General features: G+C 38.9%; 1 protein-coding gene across 11 annotated transcripts in view; it reads right to left on the bottom strand.

The window, feature by feature from the left end:
* Positions 1 to 13160, bottom strand: part of Camk2d (calcium/calmodulin-dependent protein kinase II delta) — a 296895-nt gene extending 283735 nt beyond the window's left edge. For 9 of the 11 annotated variants that reach the window (XM_005386824.2, XM_013515306.1, XM_005386818.2 and 6 more), the window contains exons 1-2: positions 12583 to 12742; positions 11005 to 11099 (exon numbers count right to left, since the gene is read on the bottom strand). In XM_005386824.2, the coding sequence (XP_005386881.1) occupies positions 11005 to 11099; positions 12583 to 12647 (160 nt within the window). In that variant the 5' untranslated portion in view covers positions 12648 to 12742. Of the gene's footprint in view, positions 1 to 11004; positions 11100 to 12582 lie in introns of all 11 variants that reach the window. The other 2 variants (XM_005386817.2, XM_005386834.2) reach the window with 1 other exon arrangement.
* Between the last annotated feature and the right edge of the window lie 296 nt (positions 13161 to 13456).

Raw genomic sequence — 13456 nt, 5'->3', positions numbered from 1 at the left:
TTGGGTTTTTGGGTTTTTCTCTGGTACCCGGAACCGAACTCACAACCTTGCGCTTGCCAGGCAGGCGCTTTGCCGCTGAGCTAAATCCCCAGCCCCAATGTGCCTGTAATTTTAATTCAAAGATAAAACTGAGAAATGGCCATTACGTGCCTAAAAGCTATGACATGTATGTAACTCCAATACAAGGGTAGAACAAAGCTCCATAAGAAACTAGAAAGAGCTAAGTAAAGTAAAAGATGAGGAGGGGATAAAAACTAAACCAACTTGGGAGAAATTACTACACATGAGAAGGAGATGGAGAAGAAGTTAGAGACAATATTACAGACAAGATAGCACCTGAGTTGAGGGAGGATTTCAACACTCCTAAATGTCTCACAGGCCAGGCGTGGTAGCGCACACCTGTAATCCCAGCACTCGCACTCGGGAGGCTGAGGCTGTTTAAGTAAAGAGGATCATTGCAAGTTCAAGACCAGCATGGACTACAAAGTGAGCTCAAGGCCAGCCTGACTGCATAGTGAGACCCTGTCTCAAAAACTAAATAAATAAATAAATAGTAAAAATTAAAAACAATAAATGTGTCACATTCCATCTGGAGGTGGAACTGGAACTTTCTCCTTCCTCAGAATAAGCTGTCTGTTTGTCTGGACACCCATTTCTCCTCTATCCACCACACTCACTTACACACAAGTCCTTCCAGCAAACCCCAGTGATGTCAACCTCCCTGAACCCTGATCTTCATGCTAAGTGCCTAAGTAATCAATTTAAAAACAAGGCGAAAACTTTAGGTAGGAAAATTAAACTGCACGTGAATATTATATCACACTATATCTTCTGTACACCTCTACATAACTTGCTACACTTATGAGTCACTTTTCCAATATATGTAGAATCTGACAATTACATATGTATTTCTCTTTCAATTGTGACATCTGACATACTCAATAGTGTTATTTAAGAAGAATCTACAAAACAACACAAATTCATCTTCCATTTGACACTGATTAAACAAGACCAGGTAAGAAGAATAGCTCTCCAAATAGGTTTCTCTGGGCTTTGGTCAAAGGCTGAGTTATTTTTTCCATTTGTTTGTTTTTATAATACCAAATGGACCATTTAGAGGTAAATCCAAACACTTACTGGATAGCAAAACCCAAAAATTCATTAATTAGTAATAAGTTGAAATTACCAAAACTCTTAACTCTTCCATAACCCACCACTCGCCCACCATTTTGATTACATTCTTTACTGCATTATTTTCCTCCCAAAAAACAGCATAGAGAGAAGTGGTTTTGAAACGTCAGTTTGATCTTATGCTACTTCAGCAGCTTTGAAACTCTAAATTATTACCCAGAAATAATTCAAAAAACACTCACTGGAATGAAAATGTGAAGATGTATAAGACATAATCCTTTCTAAATAGGACTTTTAACTTCAGTGAAATCAGTCAAATATATACAGGTGAATACAGAAAGATTAAGGTAAGTTCTGTATAACAGCAACCTAGAGATGTGAGTGGAAAGAGCCAGCTCCAGAGGAAACTTGGTTCAGTTACCACTTACTAGTTCTGAAGTCTCATTCAAGAGCCTGAATTTCTTTTTTTTTTTAACTGGAGATAATACTGTTGACCTGGAAACTGGATGTGGATTAAACTTTTCAAAATAGTCTTGTATGTCTGTTGTCACTTAGACAACACTCTTTTAATAATAGCCATTAATATCTCTATTTTTCTAAATTACTATTATTGATGAAGATGGCACTGATTTTAGGGGTAATACAGTTCTAAGGAGTTAAAAAGAGACTGTAGTACTAAGAAAGCAAGAGTCATGTAACTAAGAAAAAACAATGATGTTGCTGTTCTTGAACTGTGTATAATTACAGTGATGGTTAACAGATTATGGGCAATCAACAAAGCTTTTTTCCTTTTTAAACGTACCAGTTTCCCAGTCCTAGAATAAGAGACAGAGTATGGCAGATGAAGAATATAATTTCACCTAAAGAAGCACTGCTCTTTGCATCTTAACTGGAATCTTAGGAACCTTATCATCTGAGATGTCCTATTTCACTTACAATAATTTTATTCTAAGGGGCTGGAAGTGTAACCCAGTGGTACAGTGTCTGCCTAGCAGAAACAAGGCTCTGGACTGGATGCAGAGTTACCTTAATGATGCTATTATAACTTCAAATTTTTAACACAGCCCCCCATGCAAATAAACATTAATTGCTGATGACGTATAAAAGCGGTGTACAATACACTATGATAAATGAGAAGGGACAGGTGTTAAAAATAAAAAAAGATATCAGAGCAGTCTGAGAGACACCGTAAGTCACTCCCTTTGTCAGTTCAAGGATAAGATTTATAAAAGTAAGTCAAAGTGTAGTTCACAAAAAAATCCCAAAGACAATCCCAGTAGTGATTTCTAGTAATTCATTAACATTAAAAAAACTCATAAAAAGCAATTTAGTATGAGATTTTATTTTATACTAAGTTGATTTATTATTTCAATAAAAGAGAATAATATTAACCTAGTTGTATAAACAAGGTTCTTGGTGGTTTTGAGTAAACCTCAGGCAATGGTTCAGGCAGAGATTGACACGAGTCATTAATTTCACAATGAGGTACCTGACAACAATATTCTCTATTAAATTTGCCTTATTTAATGATACTGGAAGACATACAGGATTTTTATTATTTCCTGGAAATGTGGATATATATTTTTATTATTTTTATCTTCAAACTAGTTTTAACTCAGTAACTAAAAGAAAATAAATGTCTAATGTCAAGGCCTATGTAAGAGTGTAAGTGCAACTAAACATAACCATACCACAAAATAATAAAAATGATACATGATATTTCTGTGCCCAGAAACTTAAGAACTGTAGTGATTCCACGTACAAAATAAAAATTTTTTGCTAATTTTTTTAAACCACTCTTCTAGCCAAGAATCCTTCAAATATTAATTTGCCCAATTAGTTCCACATTGCCAAATCAATAATGTATAATTGGTGCAACTTGATTCATCTATAGTGTCTCAATTTTACTGCCAATTCAAAACAAGTATCCATGATGTTGAGAAATTATAATAATTTATAATGTCAAAAAGAAATAGAGAATGGGTGTCAAAAAGAAATAAATAGCAAAACTTAGTTTTTGATATCCTTATTAAAACATAAAAAGATTACTTAGAGATATATAAATACATTACTAGTTCTATGCACATGGTCAAGCAGTTCTATAGTTTGATTTTATGTTCTACCAATATCACTGATTTAGGAAGTAATACTACTAGTAAAACTTTTAAAATCAAAAAGGTTTAACTATGTAATGAAGTTTTACAAAAGTATAAAAGAAAACCTCTTTTTAACTTCAGCAATGGAGTGCAAATAAAATATACCTGTAGTAGCATGTAGCATTTCAAGTGTGTATTGTAATAATTACATCTTACAACAGTAACTTGTGGCATATTAGACTATGTAATAACAAGTAGTTTCTTTTTTTTTTTTTCACTAACAGGAACCAAACTCAGTGCTTGCCAGGCAGGCACTGCACTGCTGAGCCATATGCCTAGCTAATGAGTGGTTTCTAAAGATAAAGAAAACTTTCTCTCCATCTATTGAGATGATCATGTGTCTCTGTTGATATGGTGTATTACATTAACTGATCTGCGTATACTGAACCATCCCTGCATCCCTGGGATGAATCCCACTTGGTCATGGTGTATAATCTTCTGATGATTCGCTGAATTCTCTTTGGTAATATTTTATTGAGTATCTTTGCATCTATGTTCATTAGGGAAATTAGCCTGTAGTTCTCTTTCTTGGTTGGGTCTTTCTCTGGTTTTGGTAGCAGGATAATACATGCCTCCAAAAATGAGTTAGGGAGAATTGCTTCCTTTTCAATTTCACTGAACAATATGACAAGAATAGCTATTACATATTCTCTGAATTTTTTGTAGAATTCAGCTGTGAATCCATCAGGACATGGGCGTTTCTTTGTTGGTAGGTTTTTAATCCCATTCTCACTTTCAATAATTGATACTGAGTTCTTCAGTATTTTTACTTCTTTTTTTTTTTTTTTTTGGTTTTTCTCCGGTACCGGGAATCAAACACAACGTTGCTCTTGCCAGGCAGGCACTGTGCCACTGAGCTAAATCCCCAGCCCCCTTTTATTTCTTCTTGATTCAACTTTGGTAGTTCATATTTATCTAGGAACATGTCTATTTCTTTTGTATTTTGAACCCTATGGGAGTAAGGATTTTCAACGTAGGTACTGATGATCTTCTGAATTTCTACAGATCTGTAGTGATTTCACCATTTTCATTCTTTATTGCATAAATTTGATTTTTTTTTCTTTCATTTCTTATTTTGATAAGGTTGCTAGGGGTTTATCAATTTTATTTATTCTTTCAAAAAACCAACTCTTTGATTCATTTTTTGTCATGTTTTCTTCCTCTCAATTGCATTAATTTCTGCCCAGATCTTTATAATTTCCTCCCTTCTTTCGGTTTTCGGCTTGACTTGGATCTTCTTTTTCTAAAACTTTGAGATGTAGCATTAGACTATTTATTTGTTCTCATTCTGTTTCCCTCATGTGTGAGTTTACCTCTATAAACTTCCCTCTGAGGACTGCTTTTAGTGCATCCCACAGATTCTGATAAGTTGTATATATATTTTCATTTATTTATAGATACTGTTTAATTTCTTCTTTAGTTTCATCTGTGCCCCACTGGTTGTTCAGAAGGCTATTATTTAACATCCCTGTGTTTATGGAGTTTTTTGTGGTTCCTTTAGTCATTAATTTCCAATTTCACTGCACTATGGTCAGATAGTATGCATGGGATAATTTCAATCCCTTTGCATTTAGTTAACCATGTTCTATGGGTTAGTATGTGGTCTATTTTAGAGAATGTCAGCTGAGAAGACAAAGTCCAACACTCATTCATGATAAAAACCCTACAGAAAATAGGAATAGATGGTCTTTACCTCAATCTGATCAAAGCCATCTATGACAAACCAATAGACAACATCATATTAAATGGACACAAACTGAAAACTTTCATTTTAAAATCAGGAACAAGACAAGGATGCCCACTGTCACCACTCCTAATCAACATAGTTCTGGAAACATTAGCCAGAGCAGTTAGACACGAGAGACTATAAAAGTAATACAGATAGGAATGGAAGAAGTGAAATTGTCATTATTCACAGATGACATGATACTCTACATGGCAGACCCCCAAAACTCTACCAAAAGACACCTAGAATTAATCAGCAAATTCAGTAGCATAGCTGGATACAAAGTCAACACTCAAAAATCAATAGCATTCCTATATACAAGGAACAAACACACTGAGAGAGAAATTAGGGAAATCACACCTTTTACAGTATCATCCAAAAATTAAAATACACAGGAATCAATCAAACAAAAGAAGCAAAAAATCTATACAGTGAAAACTACAGTACCTTGAAAAAAGGAGACTGAAGAAGATTTCAGAAAATGGAAAGATATTCCTTGCTCATGGATTCAAAAAAACAACATTGTGAAAATGGCCATACTCCCAAAATTGTTGTACAGATTTACTGCAATCCCAATTAAAATACCATTAGTATATCTCACAGATCTACAGAAAATATTCCTAAAATTCATATGAAACCAGAAGAGATCAACATTGTGCAAACAATCCTGGGCAATAGAGACAAATCAGGTGGCAACACAATAATCCATCACTTGAAAGTATATTACAAGGTCATTGCCATAAAATCAATATGGTATTGGCAAAAAAACACACCGGAGGATCAATGGAACAGACTGGAAGGTGCAGCCACAACCACAAACACACTCAGCCAACCTATTTTTGACCAAACAAGTTCACTAGAAGAAAGATCCCCTCTTTAATAAATGGTGCTGGAAAAACTGGCTCACCATATGCCAAAGACTGACTCTAGATCAATGTGTACCACCATGCACCAAACTCAAATCAAAATGGCTCAAAGATTTAAATATTAAAACAGAAACAATAAATCTACTGGAAGAAAAAGCAGGTAAAAATCTTGAAGACATATGGGTAGACAGAGACCTTATGAACAAAAACCAAACTGCATGGGAAATACTTCAAAGAATCTACAACTGGGATCTCATCCTACTGAAAAGTTTTTGCACATCTAAAGAAATCATGAACAAGACTAAGAAGAAAACCCACAAATTGGGGGAAAATTGTAGCTGCCTTTCCCTCAGACAAAGAACTTCTACCTAGAACATATAAAGAACTAAAACATAATCAGCTCCCCCAAATTAAAGATCCAATCCAAAAATGGGCAGCTGAGATGAATACACACTTCTCAGATAAAGAAATACAAATGGCAAATAAATGCATGAAAAAATGTTCAACATCATTAGTCATTTGAGAAATGAAAATTGAAACAACACTGAGATTCCATCACAACACTGAGATTCCATCTCACCACAGAAAGAATGGCTATCATCAAGAAATCAACCAATAACAAATGCTGGCGAGGCTATGGGGAAAAAGAAACCCTTCTCTAATGTTGGTGGGAGTGTAGACTGGTGCAGCCACTGTGGAGATCAGTTTGGAGATTCCTCAGTAAACTAGGACTAGAGGTCCCATTCAACCCCTTGTGGGTATTTTTCCAGAAGAACTACAAATATCACACCACAGCAATATATGTGCACCCATGTTTATAGCTGCTCAATTTGTTATAGCTAAAGCGTGGATGCAACCCAAATGCCCATCAACTGAGGAATGGATCAAAAAGATGTGGTACGTTTACATAATGGAATATTACTCAGCTATAAAGAAAGATAAACTTGGGACCTTTATATGTAAATGGATGCAACTAGAGTCCATAGTCATAAGTGAAATAAATCAGACTCTCATGTGTAAATATCATGTTGTCTCACTAGTGCAAGAACCTGAAAGAGTAAATAAAATCTGAAAGGTATAATAGATACTGTGAAAGGAAAACAAACTGCTCAAAGGAAAGGAACAACTGGGATGAGGGAAAAAAGAAAATGAAATATATATATATACATACACACACAGGATACCTGAGACTTGTACTACTGACTTCTATTTCTTTATCGAAAGGAACAGTTAATGTTTAATTGCTTGATCAATCTTACATGCCTATATTTGTTTAACGAGTAAGCAATTTGATGATAACAATACATAATACAACAACCATTATTAATTTCTTACCACCCTGTCTGAAATTCTGTATTGCTTCTATTGTTTGGATGTTGTTTTGTTCATGTCTGTGTGTTTGTTAATGTGTTTTCACTCTTTTATCTTTAAAATAAAAAATAAAAGAAAATCAAAAATGAATAAATAAAGATAAAGAAGTAAACTGGAAGACAAACGTCAAGAGGTCATTGTTAGCATCAGGACGCTTTAAAATGCAAATAAATCACTATTTCTAAAGACATTTGCTAACGAAGTCATCATTTTACTAGATTCTGATAAACTTTATGGTCCTTGATGGACTTCATCCAATCTAACAATTTATAGATCTAAATATATCTAAAAAGTAAAGTAGCAAAAATACTACTAGCAAAGCAAATTAGCATTTACTAAGTACTAACCTAATCAGGATCAAAAGGATATAATTTCTAATTTTCATGGTGAAAATATGAGACAAAAATTCTACTGTCACTATCCACCATTTACTAATTATGCCCTCCATTTCTATAAATAGCTTTTTAGAAGACAGAACCTACACATAAAATATCAAATGTTTGAGATGTTTTGAGGTCATTTTTTATTCTAAAGAGACCATATTCTATGATGAGTATATTACCTGCTCAGTAATACCAGTAATGAACATTGTGTGCATAGACATGCTGATATAAAAGGAAAGAAATTCTTCAATAGACCCTGAGACTCCCAAATATGGGGTGTGTGACTAATAGCTAGGAGAAAACACAACTAAAACTATCTGCTGGAAACCCATTAAAATCTAAGCACAGAAAAATGCCTGGCTAACAGTACACAGTTGGATGTGCAAATCTGTACAAGAACAAATAGCCAAATTTTTGGCAATTCCCTCAGTCTTGTATTTACTGACAAATGGCCCTTTCTTTTTCACTTGTACTGTTACATCTGAAGAATATCACTTGTATTAGAGAAAGTGCCTGATCTTTATAAACACTTGGATTTACAAAGACACAGAATTTCAAGTAATACAAAAAATTGCACAAAAAACTATGTTTCCCTGGGCATGATGGCATATGTCTCCCAGGTACTTGAGAGGCTGAGGCAGAAAGATGACAAGTTCAACACCAGTGTAAGCAACTGAGTAAGACCCTACTTCAAAATAAAACTTTGAAAAGAGCTTGGGATGTGGCTCAGCACTCCAGTGTTCACCTAGCATGCAAAAAGGCCTGGGTTAAATCCCTGTTACCACACTAAAGCATGCTCCACAAAACTGCCCAAAGCCACTCCCAAAAATCAGGACCTTAGAAAAAATAATCATGTTCTTTTTATTTCATTCTACATTTGACTTTAAATGTATTTCTCACTTTTGAAAATTTTCCTGCAAAAAATGCTTTATTGGATCATTATATTCTCTGAAGAGAATGTGACTTTAAAATTTGTATTTTAAAGTATATGAGTAAACTAACTCCTTTACAAATAATTTAATAACCATATTTTCATTACATTTACTCTATTCTGAGCCTTTCTACATCCTTAATGTTATATACTTGGAATGTTGTATCAAAAAATTAAAACACAGTATTTTTCTTGACGAATTTGCACTATCAGTAGAGATTATATAAATGTGTACATTTAAACATACAAATATTCATACACAACCAGCTCTAGTTGTATGATAATATAAAGCTGTTCAGCATTTCATAGAAAAAGTGCTATAAGTTTTACAGATATAGTAATGATAGGTAAAACTGCTGCAGTACTTTACAATTTAAGAAGTGATTCTCACAAAATCACTGAATCTGTAAAACACCCCATGAGAACCTATGAGTATGTTTTTCCCATTTTATTGATGAAGATCCTTAGATCCACGAAAGGTAAAAGACTGAACCAAATTTATGCAATAAGCAACAGAACCAACATTTACATTGGGCTCTCACGGTTCATCAAATCTTCCACTAGATTTATAATTTTCAATTTCTCTGACATAAGTACTCTATTTCAAATTAGACTACTTCAACAACCCTATCAGAAAATAATAGCAGCTAGTATTGATTAACTGCATGTTGTGGGGCAGGTGCTATCTATGCTGTACTAATCATTCACTTCATACAAAAGCCCTACAAGAAAAGGTTCTATTATTATCCTATTTGACAGACGAAAAAATGAGGCTCAGGGAATACAGGCAAACTGTCCACAATTACACAGCTGGTATGTGTGAGAATCAGAATTCAGGTCCCAAGCAATGACTTCCAACACACATGATATTCTTCAACAGTGCACTAAGGAGGATTAAAGAATGGGCTGCTGAGGGAAAAGCTGCAAAGACTCATCTTCCACAGATCAGAGGCAGCAGAGAGCAGAAGGTGTGTGAACAGGGACCATTCCTGTCATTCTGATGTAGAGACTATGAACTGGGTAGGCTACATGGCATTACTCTATATGAGAAAGTTAGTAAATCTGAAACATTACCCTGATTTGAGAGAAAATTTAAAGCCACTAAAAGATTTGGAATATATCTGATAATGCCCCCCAAAATAACTACCACAGAGGAAGTAATAAAATCACTGAAAAAAGATGGCTACATATTTTATGGTTTTTTTTCCTTTTTTTCCTGAAACAATCTTTAGAGTTTAGCACCTCCTATCATTTTAAAAACTTTTCTACGCAGTAGTGACTAGGAAAGGAAGATAATTCATACAACATGTTTCTCAGTAGTTTTCATACCATGCTGCTATGGTGATGGGTGCTTTAGCATATAGATCATCCTCAGAATCATATTAAAGTCAGCCGAAGGAAATAACAACAAAATCCCCTTTATTTGAATACACTGCCACCTAAACATAAATACATTCTAAAACCAGGATTTGCAATAAATGTGAAAAATCTAATCACACCAAGGCACAAAGGCAGTGATACCAGGACACTCATACAAAGCAGTTTTGAAAAGACGCATTAAATGAGGAAAGCTAACTCTAATGGAATCTCTTCTCGTATTACTTAAACCAGGTAGGTCACCAAGACAGGCTTACCCTATGGTATTTTGTTCATTTTAATTTTTATTTCATCAAACCATAAATTCCCATGAAAATACCTTGGACCCGTGGCCACAATAATTGGAATGCCTAATACTTCAGTGTAAGTACTTTTGCATGAATTCAACAAAATAAAAAGAATACAATGGGATTCCTCCAGGTGTTTTGTTTCTATCAACAGCTACTTTATGAATATGAGTTATCTCTGTGGCCATAACCTGCATGTGTGAAATACATTAAATGATCCCATGTGAAGTTTCAGTGCAGAAGACCAAGCAAAGTTCTAAACTGCATCCAGAACATCAAAATCAAGCTGAATTTCCCATACTACAACAATCATAAATTTTTCCTCCCAAAGCCATTACTGTTAAATATACATTGGTAAATTAAGTTCAAGTGTAACTACAATTGCAATATATGATTCAACTGAGCTATGACCTATTTTTCCTCTCAAAAGCAAGAGGGAATTATGATTTAAATTATGTGTTAAATTTTTTCCACTCTAGAATCCTTCTAAAAGTAATTTTATAGCGGAACTAAAAAAGCAAAATACACTTAATGACATATATTTGCTCTACAAAACAGTTATTTACATACTGCTCATAAGATAGATCAAATTTTATTATGTGATATTTGTTCATTTATTTTTAAACTATACAAACCGAAAGGCATTCAGGGAAAAAAAATCTCAATATATAATACCTAAATCTATAATTTAATTATATCTAAATGATCTGTACTTACAAGAAAACTAACAACAGGATGAATACAAAATCAACACAAATATGGTTGAAAATACCTACCCCTAGCAGAAAGCTTTTTGGTGTTGATGATTTTGGCAGCATACTCTTGTCCAGTAGGGATTTTCATACATCTTCTCACCACTGAGAATGCCCCCCTGGAAACACATCATTAGCAGGTCATCAATAGTATCAAATCTGATTTCTTGTTAAACATTTACAAAACCTGAGCATCTTTATTGATTTCAGTGAACTGTCAAATACCTGTAATTTAGTAACATCCAGAAAGTGAAAAATGTCTTCCAGGAAAGCCAGGCATTTTTTAACATTAAGGGACAAAAAGTAGAATTTTACCTAGCTGGGAGCACGCACTACTAGTCAACAAAATGAAAGGAACTGCTAATTACGACCGTTCTTGCTTGCACCAGAATTTGGGAAACATTTTACAAATCCATTCACATAGCACCAAACGCTCTGGGAAAACCCTGCCCTTAGCTGAATTGAGGAGGAGCAGTAAAAGTCTGCTGCCTATTTATTTTGGTAGGGGAAAATAATTAATGTGGCTCCAAGTAAGTAAATATGGCGACTGTCTTCATTAAAATATAAATCTTGAGCACACTGGTGTGTGGTTTAACAAACCCTGCTATGGTGATTTCTCTCTGCCCTGTTTGGGGCTGGGGGAGGGGAAGAGAGTGAACTAAGCTGCTCTTCCGACATATTCTCCATGTTTCAACAGCAGATAGTATGTAAGGGCATAATTTTCACTACATTTAAAAACTGTACCTTTCCTCTAATTCAATCACACAAACCAACAATATACACGCACACGCACCCCTATCGTAAGTAATTTCTGAAACTATCAATGGAAGAATTGGGTTTGGGTTTGATACTAAGGAAATCAACATTCAGGGCTCATATCCTCAGTAGGTATCCTGTCCCTTCCCTAACATCTCCAAGTACTTCTGCCACTTGAGGGCAGGAGGTGGTTTCACACAAGCTAGGCTACCCCTGGGCAGCGCTCTCCCAGTCTCCAGGGGGCTTTTCCGCAGCCTGGAGAAATAAATCCTCGCAGAGAGCGGAAAATAGCGCTCTCAAATCCCAGGAAGAACGATGATAATCGAGTACTCCGGCGTGAAGAATAGTAGTGGCTATGGGGCAGAGGGTGAATTCGGTCGAGGGGCCGCTTTCCTGGACAGAACAGCTACTGGACGTGAAAGTGACTCCCCCAGGCCGAGCTGAACTTTCGGCATGGATAAACATGGCACCGTCTGCGCTGCGAGCGCCATCCGCGCGCGGGTCGGGCCGGCAGGCATCCCTATTTACAGAAAACGTGATGCGTGCGCGGTACAGCGCTGCCGTCTCCCAGCCACACGCGCAGCCCCGTGCGCACACACGCAGCACACTTCGCAGGATGACAGCTACAACTGCAGAGATCATAATTCACCGAGTGTCTGGCGGGGATGGGGACGAGCAGGGCCGGGGATTCTCGGGTCCGGGCGTCGGCGCTCCCGGCCCCTCCCCTTCCCGAGCGGGCGCCTTCCCTCAGAGACTCGCCGGGGTCCCACCCCAGCCCCCCGTCCCCCCCGTCGCTCCACAGGCAGTGGGTCGGGGCGACGCGCAACGCCGGGCGAGGGCGCTTACTTTCCGAGCTCCTCGAAGAGCTGGTACTCGTCGGTGAACCGGGTGCAAGTGGCGGTGGAGGCCATCCTCGGCGGGCGGGCGGGCGCGCGGCTTCCCGGACTGGCCCGCGGCGCTGTCACCCGGCGCTCACTTTCCTCGTCCCGAAGTCGCTCGCTCGCCGGCAAGGAGGGCGCGCCGGGTCGGGGCGCGCGGAGCCGAGCGGAACGGACCGGAGGGCGGCGCGGGTCTCCTGGGCCGCCTGCGGGCCTGGCTCGCCTCCTCGGCCTCCGGACAGTCTCCGCGCCCCTTTCCAGCCCCTCTCCCCAGATGTCGGGGCAAAGTCCTCCGGAACGGCAAAGCGGGCCGGGAGAGCGAGGCGCGGCCGGCGCGGGCGCGCGGTGGAGACGATCCGCGGCCGGGCGGAGAGCGGGGCGCACGGCCCCAGCCCGAGGCAGCTGTCGCGGGGCGCGCGGGGACGCGGCCGTCCGTGAGCCCGCGGCAGGGGACGCGGCGAAAGCAGGCGCGCCGAGCCCCGACTGCCAACGCGCGTCTCCTCCCCCGGCACCGCCTCCGCCCTCCCTCCGCCCGGCCCCAGAGCCCCCTCCCCGGCCCCGCGCCTCCCTCTAGCGACTGGGCTGTGTGCCCGCCTCCCTGTCTCCGGGCGCACGCTGTCCGCGGGGACCCCGGCGGAAGAGGGCGCGGGGACCTGGAGTGGGCGGCGGGCAGAGCGAGTCGCAGAGGGGCCGGTCTACGCCCGCGGAGCAGGCGCGTGCGGCACGAGCCCGGGCGGACGGAGCAGGGACGCCGGGCGACACCCGGGGCCCGAACAGGGTCGCCACCGAGGGCGTGCGCGGGCGACCAGCGGCCCTGGGCAGAGGACGCGCAGCACGCTTAC

The sequence above is a fragment of the Chinchilla lanigera genome, unplaced genomic scaffold (assembly GCF_000276665.1).
Source record: "Chinchilla lanigera isolate Chin_1 unplaced genomic scaffold, ChiLan1.0 scaffold00027, whole genome shotgun sequence".
Classification (NCBI taxonomy): Eukaryota; Metazoa; Chordata; class Mammalia; order Rodentia; family Chinchillidae; genus Chinchilla; species Chinchilla lanigera.
Note: the sequence above shows the minus strand (reverse complement) of the source record. Positions and strands in the feature narration are given on the sequence as shown.